Below are 19,773 nucleotides of genomic sequence, written 5' to 3' on the forward strand. Positions count from 1 at the left end.
TCTCTGTGAATTGTTTATTTTACTTCTTCTTTTTTTTTTTTTTTTTTTTTTTTTTTTTTTTACAGGGCAAGCAAAGTACCATGATTGGACGCATTCCCTTTGTAGAGCGCGATAGTGCAGAGCCGCAAATCATTTCTCCACGTCAGATTAACATTGCAAACACTGCTGGTCACATTACCTCACCCACATCAAAGACTGCCTCCTGAAAGCCTCAGTGGAATATTAGCAGAGATTTACAGCCCTCATCTCCATGCTTCAGAAACATGCTGATCTGAAGTAATCTCCCTCCCCTTCTCGCTTTTTTGTGCTCTATGTGTGAAGTTGGCCAACACTTTAATGACCCATTTACAAAACTTTTACACCTGCAAAGATAAGCTTTTACAACACATCCAGCCCCTCAGGCACTAAACCCAGCCTGCTACTCAAGGTAACAGCCTTTATTAGCTTTTGAAAAATATGTAACCCCAGCAATTAACATTTATCACACTGTTTATCAAAGCCGTATGTAACCACAGAATAAGGGGAGGGGGGAATAGAAAGTGTCAAGAGTCTAAAGGTGGGATCACCCCTCCAGCAATTTAGAGAAACCCAATAGGTTCTGATTCTGACAGTGCGTTTACATGCATGTGAAAAAAACGAATTATTGCCTTAATTGGACTATAAAAGGAGAACTTAAGTGCATGTAAACAAGTAAAATCGGAGTTCCGATTGAGACACCCACATACTGCGATTGAATTGGACTTTTTAATCGGATAATGCTTGTGCGCATGCTCCACGACCGCTGCGCTGGCGTGTGACCAAGGAACAGAAGAAGGGGAAGAGAAACGGAGCCGTCTGAGCGATAGCGCGGATCTTACCTGCACCACAAGTAGCGCGAACATTACGTACAAGATTAAAAAATGTACTATTATCCGTCTGGTTGTTGTTTGAAATGCCGGTCTGCCACATGAACGAGTCTAGTTTATCATATCGCGTAATAGGTCAACCCGGAAATCGGGCCGTATTAACGTGGTATTAACCCGCTGAAAAGACACGTATCGCCACCTAGTGTGGAATAGGAGAACAGTTATTCGATTTTCTTGCGCTGCATGTAAACTGGGGCGAGGACTGTAGTGAGAAAGTCGAATTTTGAGCATAGCTCGATTAAGCTCTGCATGTAAACGCACTGAGAGAGATTTTCTTCATTTCCTTATTTTTTTTAAACTATGTAATATTATCAAAAAAGAAGAAAACATTATCTTCAGTTCACATAATGGATATGATTGTCAGAATTAGCAATATATGTTATAAAGCCCGAGACACAATGAGAGAAACGCCCTAACAGTTACTAAACTAATTTCTGTCGCTGTGTTAATTACAGATTAATGTTGATGTAACTTATAAACAGCCAGTCAGACACCCGTATAAACGTAACATGTGAACGGGCGGCATGAACAAGGACTTTTCTGTTTTTTTTTTTGTTGTTTTTTTTTTCCCCTCAGGTTTCTTATTCGAGAGTTAACAGGGAATATGAGCTGGAGGTGAATCCTTAAAACATGTCCTCCACCAGCCAATGAACTCCACTTTGGGAACTTGCACTCCCAAGTGGAAGCTATGGTTTGGAAAGGAATGGAGACAGCCTGTCGCTTGGACTTGATTTACAGGTGGTTCCCGCCTGCCAAGAGTAACAAATCACAACATTATGGCTCTCCAAATTCAGATTAAAGCCCAGTCCCAAACAATGAAGAAAAGAGAAAAGTAAAGCAGAGAAAGAGAAAAGAGGGTGCCTTCCATAACACTGTGTTTTGTATGGCAATTGGATATTTCAGCCTCCGTGAAAGAAATTAGTATGCTCTGGAGCCCTGACTTCCTTTTGGCAAAAAGAACAGAGCAGTCCTGCAGGGGTGACATGAGCTCACGGGGTAGATACATGTCTGTCAGACATTATTGAAAAATTAGGATGGGCTGTGCACTCAAGACAAGCCTACTTCAGGACTTAAGTATCTGAGTCTAAAAGCCAGTGGGCTACATCGTGTCTAGAGGATTTCAGTAATTAGCCAGAGCTCTCTATGAGCAAAGACAGTCCTTCAGTCATCTGGATGGCTTCAGACGCCAGTCTCAAGTGCTGCAAAGTGTGGGAGGAACAGGGTTTTAGTCAGGAAGTCTACACTGAGGGTATCAAGGAAGTGGCAGGCACTTCAGCCTTTTACCAAAACCACAGGAGAAACACCTTTATACCTTCTCATGGCTCTCCAACATTCCTCCAAATAACAGCTGTCTGTAACATTTATCAGAATTTATCAAAGCTAATTACTAAACCTTGTCACTCAGTGCATTTACATGCATAGCTTGATCGAGGTATGCTCAAACGTTGACTTTCTGAATGCGGTCCTTGTCCCAGTTTACACGCAACAGAGAAAATGGAAACTCACATGTCCTCCTCCTCCTCCACGCTAGGTGGTGATATGTGCCTTTTCAGCAGGTTAATATGGCCCCATTTCCGGTTGAACTATTACGTCAAATAATAAACAACTGAGTCTAATGCTGCAGGCTGGCATTTCAAACAACAACAAGATGGATAATAGTACATATTTTATAATCTTATACATAATGTGCATGCTAATCGATGTCCCTCAGGACCTTCCTCTTCGGCTTTTTTGGACGTTTTTGTTTCGGGGCCATACAGCAGCGCAGCAGCTGTGGAGCATGTGCGCACGCATTGTCTAGTTTAACTCAAATTAAGGCGTACGCATGCCGGTGATCTGGGTGTCTTAGTCAGATAAGGAGTAAGGAGTAACGCGTTTACATGCGCTGTCCAGTTGGAGTCGGATTAAAGCAATAAATAAATAAAATAAATAATAATTACTTTTTTTCATGTGCATCTAAACAATCCGACTGCAGTCAACTGTGGAGCTCCTTGTGGTAGGTAGCATTTATGAAAACCTCTGACGTGTGCATGTTGACCAGATGGCACTAGCCTCAACACCAAGGTGGCCAAATTCTTCTTTTCTACCCGTGCACAAACACATATCCATACACTCACACACACACACACACACAAGCATGCGCTCACTCACACACACAACATGTTTAAAGCAGACATCCTGCCAGCCACAAGCCACTACCTCAAGACATCCCTCACATCTGACCTTTTAACTGTGGACTTAAAATCTCTGTAATTACAGAGAGTGTTTCAACTTAGCAAGTAAACATAGCAGCAGAAATAGACACTTCAACTACTATATACAAGTGTGCTGGTGCCAGAGGCACGTTTCTATTCGTAGCTGACTGGAATTAGTGGCTTGTGTCACTGCTCACTGTAATGAATTTGCAGTGGCGTAGGTTACAGCTACACAATACTACTATCCAACACATGTAGTAACAAAGAAACCTGAACATGTACAGACGTATTGTTCATTTTGTTTTAACTAATGAACTCTGCTCAATTGTGTTGTGCCTGGACTATATGTGGATCACCAAATTTGAGGTCATTCGACTACCTGCTGATTGTTTAACATTTGTGCGTGCAAGGCAGAGAATCACATTTGTGCAAGTCTCAGACTCGAAACAATATCTTACAAAACAAAAAGTAGATTATTTGTAGAAGACGGATTTTATTATGAAACACACGACCGCGCTACTGCAGTTTTCTCAAAGTAAATTCACATTTCAGATGTGGTCGTGAGCCTTATAGAGCTTTAAATCCTTCAGAGACTTGCAAAACCTCTGTCCAAGCATTTTCTTTTAAACCTCAGTGCTATTAAGAAATTGGGTGAAGGAGCGGTGGGCCTGACAAACAGGGGAAATGGCTGTTTGGGGAGCACAGGGTTGGTCTGCCCCAATGAGAGTCTAGAGGGTGAGGTCCTCTTTGGGTTGTGGCACCTGTGGAGCATAAACACATCAGGGGAGGATGGTTTTCCTTTCAGCGCGGCCGATCTTCTGTTTAGTTTTCCTTCCACTAAAAACATCCCCAACAGCACAATTCCAACCTCCACCTAACCTCCGTCATGAGAGGCACAATGCCTCCTCCAGCCTCTTGTTACCTAAGTCCACTCCTCTAGTAACCTCAGGTGGCTCAAGCCTGGTCACCAAAGCGTGCAAGAGGATACCTAGTCACTCGCTAGGGCGCATGGCACTGCTGAGGTCCATCAACTGGTCCCAAACCAGATGTAGACAAACAATGGAAGGGATCAAGCTGTGGAGTCCATCACTGGCATCTGCCTAGATCCAGTTTGTAAGACAAACAATTGGAAGGGACTCATGCTGTGAGTCGGTTAGCGCTGATAAATGGATTCACATATTGCTGTAAACACATCGGTAATGTGTGTATGTATATTGGTGTGCACCGTGCACGCTCCCAAGCATGTGCTCACTCTCATGAGGGCTCGATAGCAGTTTTATGCAGATGCTGATCTTGTCCTATTTGGGAGCCACTTTGAGTGCTCAGTCAAATTATTCAGCACTTGCTACATGGGCCAGAGCGCAACCCACAGGGGAACCCGATAAACAAACAACAGAGAATTATTCAGGGTTTAAACACTTAAACACCCTCTTCAGCAAAGCCTTTTAAGTGGGTGATTAAAATGGGCACTGAGCTCCCACAGAAAGCCCAGAAACACCACACCTCACCTCGTTTCCCTCAGACTGACACTCACACAGCCCCGTGTCTCTCTGATCTGTGACACACTATTTTACCACAAATGTTTATTTTCATATTCATTAGAAAGAATGTAAAGTACAGACTCGGTGCATGCATAGTTGTCTACCGCAGTGAATATGACCACTGCTTTATGTTATTCTCACTCACGTATAATTAAAAAAACTGAAAGTTGCAATTATCAATCAGCGAAAGTATTTCCCCCATAGTTGCTTTCCCTCTCTAATTTGACGTTCTTAGTCAAATGCGGAAAGGAATGTGTTTATGATGCTTTTCAAAAGGCACTAGACACCTAAGGCATAGACACACATCAAAAGGTATGGCAGAAGATATGTGAGCATCGCACCAGAGATGATGATATATATTTAGATCATCTGTCTCCACTGTTTACTAGAGGCATGTTTGTCAGTTGCACGTGATTTCGGTCCAGTTTGGTTTCGAAACAAAGCGAAAGCGAACGGCAGAGGATCCTCAAAATCTGCCTATTCTTTAGAGTCGTGAAATAAATGCCGCCATTAAATGTGGAACACTCCCTCGAGCCAGCGAGACACTTTGATCAACAGCTATCCGTCGCTCCAAACTGAGCATACATTTGGGGAAACAAAGCACAATCTCAACTGCTAATCCCCTGAGATTCAGAGCACATTCCCGTAGAAGCCTTTGATCTCTGTAGTGCATCCGGACAGCTGACTCCAGACATACTGCACACTTACATGAACACGCATGGAGAGCTACGCCCACAGAGGAGCATTACGCCGAGACCATTAATGTGCCGTTTTAATCTAATGACACCTGCAGTGACACATGAGCATTGTCTTTTACACATTTCATGGAATTAAGAAACAAATCCACCAGTGCGTTTCTTAGGAAATTGGTATGTGTGAGGAATATATAAAGATAAACCTGATCAAATGTCAGCATGTCACTAGAGCTTCGTCGTACTCCAAAGCCCTATCTTTCTTTCACAGAAATCCTTTCCAGGAGGCACCATTCACAATAACAGAGAGTTATCCGCTCTGCTTTGTCACACAGGAGAAACTCCTCCAGCTTTTAGTAATCTATGTGACATACGATGCCTGACGTGACATTAAAGCCACCTCCACATCCTCGAAACCTCCCAGTCCCCCAGCTACACTGACGTCTGCCCAAGACTTCCACTGCATCTTCTCATGGGAAAATAAAAATAAATCACAGAGCCCCGCTATGGCCAGGTGCTACCCCTCCTCCCAATGGCCAGGGCTTTTCTTCTCTTTAGAGTGTGGCTCCAAACTTTTCTCCCAGCCTCTTCAAAGAGCAACAACAGCCCCTCGGTCCCTTGGGAGCACAGAGGGGGTAGAGCCCGGTGGGAGAGGGGCATACGTCACACAGCACGCACAAGAGGCCAGCCGGTGGGAAAAGAAAACGCACATGGTGAAGACAGAAAGAAGGGGAGAAAGAGGAAGAGGAGTCTGCATTTGAAAGGTGCTTTCAGCTCCTAGACAAGGGCCCTCGCTTTGTGGAAACGACAAGGGAAGAAAAAGCACAACAGCAGAAGCGAAAAACGAAGGGGGCGAAAAACCTGCCATGTCTTTTATCAGACTGCGGCTGAAGCAATGTGTTTAAAGGCTTTAGGCCTATTTCCAAAAAAACCTTTCTACTTTCAAAAAAAAAAAAAAAAATCAAAGACCTGGCAACCAACTGTGAGACGGGGAACGGAGGCTGAAGTTTCACTGTGATCCGCTTTTGAGATGCATTCTGTCGTCAGATGTACCTTTGCTTTTTTGTCTGCGCAAAGTGATGGAAGTTCAGTTGAAGATGGAAAAAATCTAAGCTTTGTCAGAGCAACAGCTCGGGAGGGCTGGTCGTGGTGGTGGTGATGGTGGTGGTGGTGGTGTTGGTGGTGGAGGGGGGTCCTTTTTACTGCACAGAGGGTACGGCTTCACAGAGGAGGAGGAGCCATCAGTGTCACTACAAACACCTCCCCGCATGGCCCGCTTCAAATGTAGTCTCAAATCATCAGCCACAACCAACACAGGGCCACAGGGTAAACACAACAAACAGATGGAGGATAGGAAGAGAGAAGGGAGGAGAAGGGAGCACCAGAAGAGGGGGAGGGGGATTTTTAGAATAGAAAGGGGTGAGGAAGGCCATTAAAATAGGTTATTTTTGAAGTCAGTCTTGACATGCGACGATCTGTGCCGAGGGAAGCGACCTAATAAACCGCCAGAAACTTCCACTTCCAAGTCCCGAGCTGCGAATCGAAGTCTGTCGAAGACTTTGTCGGCAACGGAATTCTGCGGAGCCGCACGTTATATATCAGATTTATGGGCGGGTGTAGAAACTTCGCAGTACACTGGGGGAGAAAGTGAGCCGAGGCACACATGACCTGGATCTCATGTGTTGAGAGCCACAGATCCACCTGCCCACACCACTCACTCACTGTCTGAATCCGACTGCAGAACCCACGAATGAGCGCAGGGCCCGCATGGAAACATCATTAAGACCTCACGCCCATCTTTACGCCTTGGTCTCACCGCGCTCGCGCTTAACAGTTTCAATTTAAAAACCAGCAGATGAAGATAAAATGCTGAAGGGAGCCACGCCGCACAACAGGGAATTCTCTGAAATCTGCGTCGGTCCCACCGGGAATACGGTTTGGAAAAGATCGGATCAAAAGAATTCCAAGCGTGGACTCCCTACTGTTGACACCCGACCCACATTCTCCTGGACCCTGGTTCAGCTGGGAGGGGGGTTTAAATAACAGCGGCTATAAATAACTATCTCACCAGGTATTCTATACAAACGGAGACGACTTTTAAAACTAAGACAGAAGACTTTTCATCTGTTTTGTCTAAATGCACAGTGAGGTCAAGCTTATGAACTTCTTTATCCTGGGTTAAAACTTCTAATAAGATGAACATTCCTTTTTTATTTATTTAAAAAACTCCATTAGGAGAAAATCACATGTCAAGATTTTAGATTATTTTGAGTAATGGTAATTTTTGTTTAATATAAAGTTGCACATATCCTCATTCAGTTAATGCTATGCAGAGATTCCGACATTAGATCCTTTCACATAGTGGCTACAGCAGCAGGTATTTGGGAAAGCTATCGAAAGCTACTCAAAGCTACACAACACCTCAACACAGCTTGCCAAGTTTTTTTTTGCATCTGATCAGCAATAAGATTTTTGATGTTCAGAGTCATCGATCCGGTGAAAGGTTGCGTGGGTACGGGAAAGTAAAACTCTCAACTCAGTAAATGTGTAGAAATAAATGCCTTGCCATAGCATAATACGGGAAGAAACACAAAAACATCTGCCGTTTTACAACAATCATTATAGACTTAAATCCGTTTTATTATCAAAACAACAAAAAAAATACTGATGTGAAAAACACATTTCTTATCTTATTCATTTTCCCCCAGAGCTACAACAGCCATTAGGCACCCAGACTTGAATTATTTATACAAGCTGAACTCCACTAACTCTAAATTGTTCAAAAACATCCAACCCTTTCGGCAGGGGCCCCTTCCATCCCGGGCCAAAACTGCACTCACACCAGTGTTGCTGCGAAAAAGAAGCCTGTGAATTCCAGTATGTCGAGGAACAAAGTAAAGACTGTTTGTTTTTGTGGTATGAATTTATGATAATTGCATGGTAATAATGTGGTTTTAAATACTTAAATTGCCCAAAGCATACGTATCCCCCTTATATACACATAAGCAGCAATGAAAATGAAACGGTTTTCTCTTCTGCAGCAGCCACTTCGTGCTCCAGAAAAGAAACACGGATTCATAAAACATCCCAGAGACATGGCGCCTGCTGTAAATGCGATCCTGTTACTTTATGAAGAAGTTTACTGCAGCTTTGGACACATGTCAGGATTAGCAACGCCGGTGCCAACCTCCTAACACGCCAGCGCACCACAAAGTTATCAAACACCTTGTGCAGAAGACAAAACAATGGTGGACTTTAGACCTGACTGAGGTGGGAATCAGCAGATATTTCTGTTGCCTGAGACTTCCTCATATTTTCTCGCTGCTGGCCAGCATGCCCATAACTCCTCATACCAAAGGCTAATTTTTCCAAGAATGCCACCCGGCATGTGTATTTGTGTCCCGCTTGCGTGATAATCAGCTCAGATGCACGGTACGACACGACCTTCGCACGGGAGCTGCTACATGTTAATGGTGCGTGAGATTCGTCAGCCAACGGAGGGAGGAAGATGAGGGAATGAAATGTTTAATACTACAAGCAGCACACAATCACAAGGTTTTGAGCTGCTTTTCAGAACCAAAGCGACCGTTGAGTATTTTAAAAAGGAAAGCCCCACAACAGCATAAAAGGGCATTTCCACAGCTGCTCCATTTAGTTCAAAATGCAGCAGATCCTGGATTCTAGGCTGCGTTCAATTGATAAATGCAATTCTGCACAAAGTGTCTGTATCGTGGGCGTAGGAACTGATTTTGCTTCTTTTTTTTTTTGTTTTTCTTGACGGGCTCCAATTCCTCAAACAAGCAGCCTTAGAGGAAGGCATCGCTAACCAAAGAGGCTTAAGCCTCCTCTGAAGCAATTCCAAAGGATTTCCCCACTTGACAACAAGGCACAGTGTTTACGGCACTGCCAAAATACAAAACAAGCATGACCTCCAACATTTCTCCCCAGCTTTTACAATCCACACTTGTCACCAGGCTGTCACACTGCAATGCTTTCAACTCAGGCTTGATCTATTGTTACCTAAAAACAACAACATATTCACTTCAGTGCACGGGCTTGATGCACAACATTTGTTTCCTACATGGGGGACATGAGAGCTCGGGCGTTTAAATGCATTGCTCTGTTTTGTCACGGTGAAACGGGAACACGAAGTTAAGACAGTAACAGACAGACGTTTACTCTGTTTTTGGTTTTGAGTGCACTTTCAGCTTGCATCTCTGACTGGTAGGCTACAGAATATTTCATTCTTTCATACTCTTGTTTCAACTATTCACCAGAAACGAGACTAGATAACTTCTCTCGTCTCCACTTTTGAATGTTTATTGATCAGCAAAGGCTGGAGAAAAGTTTGTGAAAGCTTTGGGCGCATTACTGGAGGAAGAGCTACAAACGTTCGGGCACGAGCTGGAGCCGCGAACGCAGCCTCGTGCGCAAGTGGCGAAAAGAACCACCGCGAAAATGACTGAATTTGGGAAAATGCTCACGGGGGAGGGAAATAAAAAATGAGCAGACAGCCAAACACTTTCGAGAGAATTTTAACGAGGTTTTCCAACGCGCCGCTTCACTGTGACTCAGTGAGTCGTACTCACCCGTGCAGTCAAGCCGCAGTTGTTCTTGTGGTGACAGTCCTGCTGCTGCTCGAGGCGAGAGCTCGTACAATAGTATTTCTGCTTCACCAGCCAGTCGTCGATGCCCTTCCTCGCCAAGCAAGCATTGACTACAAAACTGTCGCCTGAAACACACCAAGGGCATTATCAGCGGCTACAAGCGGCGTTTTCTCTTCACGCTCAGGTTTTCCACGAGCGGTTCATCTTCAAAGAGTCAGACTCTGTAGCGCTGCTCTAATGAGCGGAGACTGACTCTGCAAACTGCTGCTAACAAACTGACTTAAACGCTCACAAAATATATATATATATATATAATTAAGTGCATCACATATGAGAGAATAAATTGAAGTGCGCTTACCTTCAGGACTCTCCCTCGGTTTACAAATAGCGGCTTAAGGGAAAGAAATAAAGGAAGAAAGAAAGAAGGAAAGACAATGAGTCTGTTACTCGAAAGTATCGCGGCACCAGTGGAACAACTACAGCTGTGATTTTTTTTCTCTCTCTCTCAGGAATAAGAAGCCTTACCATGTTTCGAGTGCAGTTTACCCATTTCTATGCATCGAGTTGGAGTGTAAAACCATCAGATGAATATATAATCCAAAGAAAAGGGGAGACGGGCTGCGATATCCAGACAGAAGAGCGTCCGTGGAGACCGCGGGCAGACTGCGCTCAGTCTCTGTGTAGGACCGTACAGCCGGGGAGCCAAGCGAGCCTTTGATCCGGAGCGCCGCCACTGACAAGACACATGCGAGACAATAGGCTGCGCGACTTCCTGTCGACGCTTTCAGAGTAAAGCGCATGGAATTTAAACAGCCATTAAATAATGGGATAAGCGAAACGAAAGCGGTGTTTTTCGTAGCCCTCGTGCTATGCCAGTCTTATGCATCTAATCTCAGAGGGTGTATATTGGAACTGAAGTCTGTCCCTGCCGTAATGTCACTGTAAACAGCTAAACAGCAAGTAATTTTTGTTTCCGTTTGATTGTTTTATTATGAAATTGGCATGTCACAGCTTCCGGAATGAGGTGACTTGTTCCGTCTGACTTGATTCATCTCATTCTCATTTCCCTACTCTGGGGTTCTCTTCAAGACGCAGGACAGGTGTGAAGAAACGCAACTGGGTGTACACCACGGTACAGCGCTCCCTGAAACTGTTAAACTGGTTTTTGGCTTTTGACTTCTTGACCTTACTAGCTAACTACATTAGAACCTATCCACAAAAAAAAAAAAAAAAAAAAAAAAAAACACAATATACAGGCCTATGTAATGAACAAGTGTCTACCTGTCTAGTGTCTATCTGGTATGAGAAGAAGCGTCTTATTAGAAGTATTATTGAAATTAAATAGCATGTCACATATATAAGCGTGAAGCATCACATCATGGTGGTAGGCTGCCAGTTACTCATCAGGACTGTGATCTAACACACACAGAAATGTTCAGAAATTATGTCCAAAGATGCTTCAAATCATAGTTTATATTTAGCACAGCATCTGATTACCAACATACAACAAAGACCCAACCCAAAAAGACAAAACACTTACCTGTGACTTATAATACATATAATGTTTTCATCCCTGGATCAATTAGCTGGAAGACCAACTTGAGCTGTAATGTGCTTCTATCATCATTTAAACCTTTAATATATACAATACAAGACAACAAGATTACCGCTAAAACGGTTTGACGTCAGACACTATTGTGTTTTCAAATCTAATCAGTCATCTCAGAGATGAAAAGAGGAGTTGTTATCACTGTGCTCAAATGACGTTTTATAATGTTTCACCTTACGTAGCACATTCCGCTTAAGTGACGCACAGATTTTTGTCAAAAAGGTTTTCTGAGGACTGGTGCAGGGAGGTTGCATAAAAAGGCTGTTTCAATCAAATTGCAGGAAGGTGCCATGTCTGAATGCTAGATGTCTAAATTTAGTCTTCACTTGTCATTTCTGTGTCATGTTGCATTTTTCCTTTCAAGTCTAAAAACAGGGGAAGCTTTGTTCATTTTTAGGAGGTAATCTTACAACTAGATGCACTCAAAGGCAAACACATGCTGATGTGCTTTTTATGTTCCATAAATCTCGTTTAAGGCCATGTGCCTCCAGCCTACCAGCATATCAAACACACACACACTGGCAAACTGCGGTGTGTAATTTAATCATTTACATGAAAAAAAAAAAAAAGAAATAGAAGGCACGCTGATTTTATTTGATGTCCATATTTCACATTTTTCTTTTTCTTGTTTTCAGCCCTTTAACTTCAACTTAGACATGCACCGATATCCCTACATGGAAATCCTAATAGTACTCTAGTCGTATATCACACTGGAGATAGGACTTCAAATAATATTGTAAAATTTAATAGAGCCTGTATGCTATTTGTCTGGGTTGAACAGCTGATAAGCGTCTGTGACCCTAGCTTCGGGTGTGTCCTGCACCACCACTAGCCGAACCTCTGTCATAAACTTCTCGATCGATTGAACATGCGGCAATGTGTATAGGTGAAAGAGATCTCTCTGGATGGTGGATCAACTCAGTGAACCCATGCACGAGAAGAAAAAGGGACGCGAAGAGTGTAAGCACATTTTCACAATGGTGTGATCATCTGTAATGAATAAACTGTCCATTAATCTGCATGATTCAGAGGAGGCCAGCTCTGTACGTCAGCTTTTATTTTTATTACCTGCTAGCTAGCTAGCTAGTAATCAAGAGTTTGCATCTTCTCCCTGTCTATGTGGGGTTTCTCCGGGTACTCCGGTTTCCCCCCACCACCAAAGACATGCTCGTTAGGCTATTTGGTGACTTTAAATTGACCCTAGGTGTGAGTGTTCACACAAATGTTTGTTTGTCTATGTGTTAGCCCTGGCGACCTGTCCGGAGTGTACCCCGCCTCTCGCCCTCTGTCAGCTGGGATAGGCTCCAGCAAACCCTACGACCCTAGTAAGGATGAGCGGTAGTAGAAGATGAGTTGAGACTAGCTAGCCCGATACAACCAGCTTCCACCTGCAGTTATGGAGAAAGACTGTGTCACAGGTTGACGTGTCTGGTCCTTAAACTGTTTTTTATACCTTTTTAGTAGCCTCTTCTCTGGAGGAAGCATTTCCTATACTGTAGGTATTATAACCACAGAATGAATTCAAATAGTAAGTACAATATGACTTCTACTGATGTTTATGTGTTATTATTGATGTAACTTATGTGTTGTGCTTCATGATATTGCACACAGAAACTGTGTTTGCTGGGTGATTCAGAGCAATTATCATTAACACTAACTGGAGTTAGATGAAGGCAGCTTCTACTTTGCCTTCTCTCGTTTGGAGACATTTGTAGCTGTGCAGTCACCAGGAGAGCATGAGTCTTGTGATGAGCAGACGTTTTGAGGGGAGAGGTGTCTGAGTTAGGGAAAAACTTCACCTTCTTCAACTTCTCTGTCCACACTGTCCACTAACACCAGAAGCAGAGAAAACACCCCGGCCATTCCACCTGTCTCCACATGGCGTAGTCACATTTCAGAGGAGGCACTGATCAGCAAACACAGCCCACGCAGAGGGCACATCAGTCTGGGAGATCAATTCGCCAACTGCTCCGATAAATTTTGCGATTAAGCAGCTAATAGGCACGAGTCTTGCGCACGAATACATCTGAATTGGCATGATTTCTGGCAAAGGACGTGTTTAGGGGATGATGCTATGCACTGGACGCATGTCCTCCAGTTGCATTTCCACCACACAATGGTTTCCACATCCTGACTTTATCATCACATGTTGTACCAAGAGGAATCAGCCTCCCCTTTGAACTAGTCTGCCACAGACACACAGATGAGCTTGTTATTATAGCAACTCGCCTGAATTTGCTGGGAACGAGGGCCTGTCCCTCTGACACACTTCCTGTCCTTTGAAGAGGCCAACGGAGAGATGGCTTTGCGGGCCCTATTTCCAAGCTTCGCCTTTGAAGCCTGCGAGAGAGGAGGTGGCGGGGGTTTAAAGCCACCTCATGGACGCGGACCCCCAAACCTCCAATCAATCCCCATTATAGCGGGACGCAGTTATTTTATCCTGACACATCATCAAGTGAGAGAATAATTGAGGTAAATATTTGGCTTTTATTGAGGCATTCGTCAAATCCATTGAAAATGTGACTCTTGATTTCTGTCGGGGTCCTTCCACTGTGAAAAAGCTTCATAGAACAAAGTGAAATTCTTTAGACACCTGCCTGATTGATGTAGGTATTTATTGGCCTGGGGGAGCACCTACCTCGGTGGCCAACTCCGGCTCATTCCACCATAAAACTGGGCATTCTCCCTGGAAACAGCCATAATGGGGGGCATTCAGACGGCCAGATTCAGGGGGATCTAATGGTTTGTCCGTGTTTATGTCCTTGTAACAATGTTAGGGGCCTGATGCCTGGAGAGCCCACCGGAGGGAATACTGCCCGGCGGTGAAGAGGGGGATGTGAGGTATATAGAGGGAGAGAAGAGCAGCTGCTGGCCGCTTAAAGCTCAAACATGTGACTGTTGCCTTTATCTTGGGGAACAAAAGGGCGAGATGTTGTAAAGGCCAGAAGACAATCGTGACTGAAGTACAGTGTTGATTCCTGCAGCGGTGGTGACTCAGTCCATTGTGGTGGCCCAGCGTGTGATGTGTCAGGCAAAGGGTCTGCAGGGGAGGGACGACAGCCTGGCATGCATTTGGCTTTCTGCATGCAGGAAGTAATGGAAATAACATGAATTCAGAAAACCACGTGGACACACTGAGCCTTTACAGAAAGTAGAGTAAAATTCGGTGTCAAATCAGGCGCAGCCACACAGTGTTAATAACACCTTTGATGTATTTACAGTATGTGAATTAACTGGCAGGTGGCAGTTTCTTCCTTTTAGAGCATTTGATACGCAGCAAGAGCATAAAGACGCTCCTTTTATGTGTGCCAGGGAACACAAGAAGCGTCATGCAAATGTAACAAGCACAGAGAATGTATAAAAACTTTACAATTAAAAAAAAAAAAGATAAAATAAGGTTTAAATGTATGGATTATTTATGTGTGACACAGCGAATATTAAATAAACTTCACACATATTTTCCAGAAATTAAAAAATAAAATGTCATATTTGCAGTTTAGAATTAGTTTTTTCATAGTAGCAAAAAATGTTAACAATGTATGCAAGGAAATGAGTTTTGAAACATCCAGATAGGACTTTCTAGGACTTTTTTAAGATTTAAAAGACTGCTGATCCGGTACTTTACATTATTGGTTTGTAGTGTAAAACAGGAATCCTTACCGCCCCACTTAAAAATTCCTTTTCATCTTAACAGCAGCATATAAAATGCCTCTAAAAGGGCCCGAAGCCCACAGACATTTCTGTTTTTTTGCAAAAAGGTGTCTGCATTGGAGCAGGCAATGAACGGAGCAAGCAAATAAACACGCACACAAGTGCAGACGAGGCGTGCCGCCGAACAACCGGTAATTTTTCCAACATCACAAACTCCCCAGATTTAGGCCTTTATAATCAATACTTTCTGCTTCTGCACTTCTCTTTACTATCTGCACTCGGCACTGGCTGCTTTTTTGAAGCGGTGGGGGTGTAGCCCGATCCAGAACGAGGACACAATTAGTGTATTCAGCCGAAAACAGTGGGGTTCCCCCTTTGATGTGGGGATCAAATGAAGGAGCTGTGTGTTTTTGTCCAAAATGACAGGCTTGCCAGGTTTACTAATGGGTAGCTAATAGAAAGAGAGGTTTATGATGCTCATTAATTACACAGTCTGTCATGTGTTGGAAGGGTAGAATAGAGGAGATAGGGAAAAAGAAAAAGAGTGTGGGGTGCAACAGAGGAAGCAAAAGGAACAGAGTGGGGGTGGCGGAGGAAGGAAGGCTAGGCATACTCTTAAGGGGGAAATTGGAAATCAGTGAAAGAGCAAGGGCACGGAAAAGATCTCCTAAGAGATTCTTGTAAAACCTGAGTTGATAGGAAGCCAGGAAGAGAAGAAGAAGACGAAAAGGAGAAGAAGAAGAAGAAGAAGAAGAAGAAGAAGAAGAAGAAGAAGAAAGGAACAGGAGGAGATAAAATAATCCTTTCCCAAAGATAAGAGCAGCCACCAAGACAGAAGCTTCAAAGAGCAGGAGACACTCTCATGGGAGCGTGCCATAAACCTTTTCCTCATCTTCAGAGGAAAATTCAGTCCCTGATCCAAACACGCCCAAGCTCTCAGCACCCACCACTCCGCAGGCGGCCAAGGCCCGGCGACTCCTGGGGTGGCGTGCACACTTCCAAGCAACTCTGCCTTTGAACTGCCTGGACTCATGTCGAGTGGCGATGGTGATCTGCACACAAGGTGCAAATGTGAATAGTTAATGAAGAGAGACGGGAAAAAAAAATCGGAGCCTGTCACTCCCACCACGGGGAGACGAGTGATCTCTGCTATCAGCTTCAACCAGTACAACTCCTCTGAACCTTCTTTAGAGGCAGTTTGTAATTTCAAGCTGGGCCACTAATGTCCCCGCTAACAGTCGCCCGTGACAGAGTAGAGGTGTGACTTGTGGGATGGTGCCCGTGGATGTCACGGTGCGTTTAGGGTAAATGAAGCCGTCATTAACACTGAGCCCGTCCAGTGACCTGTGAGAGGCCGGGCTGCTCTCGTCCCCATAAGACCGGGCACCAGTGGGGCCACTCAGCCAGACAAGGTTTATTTAGCTAAGCTTCAAGTCTCCCACACATAGGGGCCTGCAGTGCCGTGGAATTCATTATCCTGGGCCGTTAACGGGCTTCTGGTGTTTTGAATAGTTTCAGCAGGCTTTGAAATTGCACTCTCTGCTCGGGTTCAGTCGCAGAGGCCGTGATCAAATTGCCCCAGGAGCTGTATCATCTTCAGGGCATTCGGCTTGAGGAGGGACACCGAGGTCCGCGCAGGAAAACAATGGCAGGCTAACAGCAAAACATTTACCAGCACTTCCCCAGTGAGGAGACCATGGTTTGGCACCGTGCGTTTCTTATTGCAGAACAGACCTGTGAACTTTCACCTACAGTTTTTAGTTCTTATCTGCAAAAGATAGATGAATATTAAAAACATGCAACATTCTTAATGGAAATTAAGACTGTATTGAGACTGAAAAGCTATTTCTATCTTAAATGATATATTTTTTTAATGAAATGTAATGTTTTAGGGTTTTGTTTGCATTCATGCACCTACAGAACAACACAGCATTATATCAGATTCTCTCAAAAGAAGCTTTTGTCAGCATTTTTTTATGTGTTTACTCAAAAAAAAAAAAAAAGCATCTTCTAAAGCGTATCATTTAACCAGACAAAAGCTACAGAGGGCTGTCAGAAGAAACAGGCATGCCTCCAGGAGAATTGTAAAGCAAGTACTTAAAATAATTTTTCCACAACAATAAAACCTTTCTGAGTCGGCTCAGTTGGCCCGACAGACTCCGCGCACTCTGCACGAGCTTAGTGCGAAAGCAGCAGGGGCATTTCAGAAGAAAGCTATAAATGTGCCACATATTCTTTACTGGCTCGTTTCTGCCTCTATAAAATGTTTCATCCACTGTACGATACAATGAGTAAATAATTCATAAAGCATGCCGATTCCTTTCATTGCGCTATTTGTGTCACAGGCCCAACGAGTGCCAGTCTCTAAACTTGATTCTGGCCAGACTGTGATGACAGCAAAAAGTTAGACGTGAAGTTTGAGCGTCTTTCTTTCTTTCAAAACAACATTCAACATTATTCAGCATTTTCTTTTGGGATGAGTGAAAGGAATGTGCCTCGGCTTCACACACAGTGTCTGTTTGCTGGACGTGCGATTGGACATCTTCACAAACGTGCACAACACTATGACCGCGAGTCTTTTTTTTTACAGAATACGTATTCTTCTCTTTCCTGATGAAGCAACATCAATTTAACAGCATTACTGATCCGAGAAGAAGCACATTAGCATCTCAGCTTGTTCAAAAATGGGCAAAGAGGTGGAGGTACCCGCTTCAAGATGCATCCACCTGTCATTCAAAAAATCATCCTCATACATGAATGGGAGAACTGGCTTTAGAGGCCAAAACCATTATTGCACCAAATTATGCTTTAGAATTTGGTCTGACAACTCGTTGAGAAAACTTACTTGCTTTTGGAGTCTGCCTCATGGGGAAATGTGAAGAAATGCAATTGTTAACACTTCCACATTCATTTTCATTCATTAATTTCATTTTGCCTGACATGCACTTTTTTTTTTTTTTTAGAAATGCAACAGCAATGGAGGTATTGACAGCCTCTCAATGGTCGGACAACCACAGTAATTCCACCCCCGGTTCAGTGGTCACGTACACTACCTCGTCTTCTCTCTTTTCTGTGTTGCAGCAACTTCAACAAAGGAAACTGTTGTTCAGCATTTATTAGCTCCAACTCCGACATGAATTGTTCCATTTCATTCAGCACTGTATGAGGTATATAAAGAAACTCAACACAACAGCATAGCTGCCACACATCAAACTAACACCATCTTTGCTGTGAGAACATCTCTACATGACTGGATCAAGGCTGGGAATTAAACCCCTGGAGGTCAGCAAAAATTTGATCTTTGATCAAGGTCAGTTTATATCCATAGCGTTCTTTGTTGTACTTCCTGAATCAGCTGTTTAAATGTACATTGTCAAAGTGAATGAGATTAATATCGCTGCTGCTTAAGCCAGGAATTTCTCCACTGGAACACTGGAAGAAAGCAGGGTACAGCTGCTATGAAAGCAATGGTATGTTCACTTTTTTTTTTCAGTTTCCAGAAATGTGACTATGCACTTGTGTTGGATACCTCTTGTGTTGTACTGTCCCTTAGAGACATGCCTATATTTCAGGCAGGTTGGAGTGGCGTGCATGGACTGTGTCCTCAACAGGAGGAAACTGCTGCTTCCTCCAGCACTTGATAAAGTTCACTTTAACCAGCCTGACTCTCCACCCCACAAAAGTCTGCCTCCAAGGCTTCGCATGACTACTGCCTACTGTATAAAAAGCTCTGATCTTCCATACACAGTTGGTCAGGCTGGCTAGACACGAAAGTGCAGAAATTGTCCTCTTTCCTATACAACGATGACCAAGGTCTGCTGTTAGTCAAATTCATCCTGTGCCAGGAAACAGACTGACCACAGATGACCACAACCAGATTTCATCATGCATCTCAACGGTAAAACTAAAGTCCCATTCAAAGCGCAGAAATACGAACAAATGGAGAAGAGCAGAAAAAAAAAATGTTGAATGGCAGGCCTTGAAAAAGACAAAACATTTTTTAATCAAATGTCATCAGACATTCTAAAATATATTTAATAAATAACTTAGACATACAAAGTACTCACTTAAATAAATGAACACTCGTTAGGTTTTGTAAAAGATGAACAATAACGTTCAGTGCAGTGGTACTTGGCTGTGAGTGGGCCCTGGTCTGAGAGGAAGGGGTAGTCACCCAGTGATGCGTTACGTGAGATCCTTTCCAAACAGTGAGTGGGGGAACAGTGAGTGAAATGACCCCTGAAGCCGGGTCACCTCATGATGCCCCAGTGTCCAGCAAGGCTCCACCCTCTCCTGCAAAAAAAAAGGGGGCAGTTGGGTCTTCACAATAAGACAATTCTTTGCCGTAATGAAGTCTTGTTCCCAGAGAGAGAGAGGGGCTGGCCGGTTGCATGGCTGGCGGTCTAGCAACTGACTCTGAAGGTGGGGGTAGGGGTGAAGGTAAATAGAGAGGGGGGTGGAGGGTCCGTAGAGGCCAACCATGCCATTCTGCTGGAGGTTGTCCCTTTTGTTCTCTAATGGGACAAGGAAGAAATTCAGAGCGGAGCAAGAGCTGGAGTTGTCACGTTGGTTG

General features: G+C 43.8%; 1 protein-coding gene across 2 annotated transcripts in view; it reads right to left on the reverse strand.

Annotated features, from left to right (window-relative positions):
• Window positions 1–10,801, reverse strand: part of nkd1 (NKD inhibitor of WNT signaling pathway 1) — a 30,528-nt gene extending 19,727 nt beyond the window's left edge. The window contains exons 1-3 of one of the 2 annotated variants that reach the window (XM_047580801.1): window positions 10,466–10,801; window positions 10,299–10,331; window positions 9,923–10,065 (exon numbers count right to left, since the gene is read on the reverse strand). In XM_047580801.1, coding sequence (XP_047436757.1) covers window positions 9,923–10,065; window positions 10,299–10,331; window positions 10,466–10,490 — 201 coding nt within the window. In that variant the 5' untranslated portion in view covers window positions 10,491–10,801. The remainder of the gene's footprint in view (window positions 1–9,922; window positions 10,066–10,298; window positions 10,332–10,465) is intronic. The other variant, XM_047580802.1, reaches the window with a different exon arrangement.
• Window positions 10,802–19,773: the final 8,972 nt, after the last annotated feature.

The sequence above is a fragment of the Mugil cephalus genome, chromosome 3 (genome assembly GCF_022458985.1).
Source record: "Mugil cephalus isolate CIBA_MC_2020 chromosome 3, CIBA_Mcephalus_1.1, whole genome shotgun sequence".
NCBI lineage: Eukaryota > Metazoa > Chordata > Actinopteri > Mugiliformes > Mugilidae > Mugil > Mugil cephalus.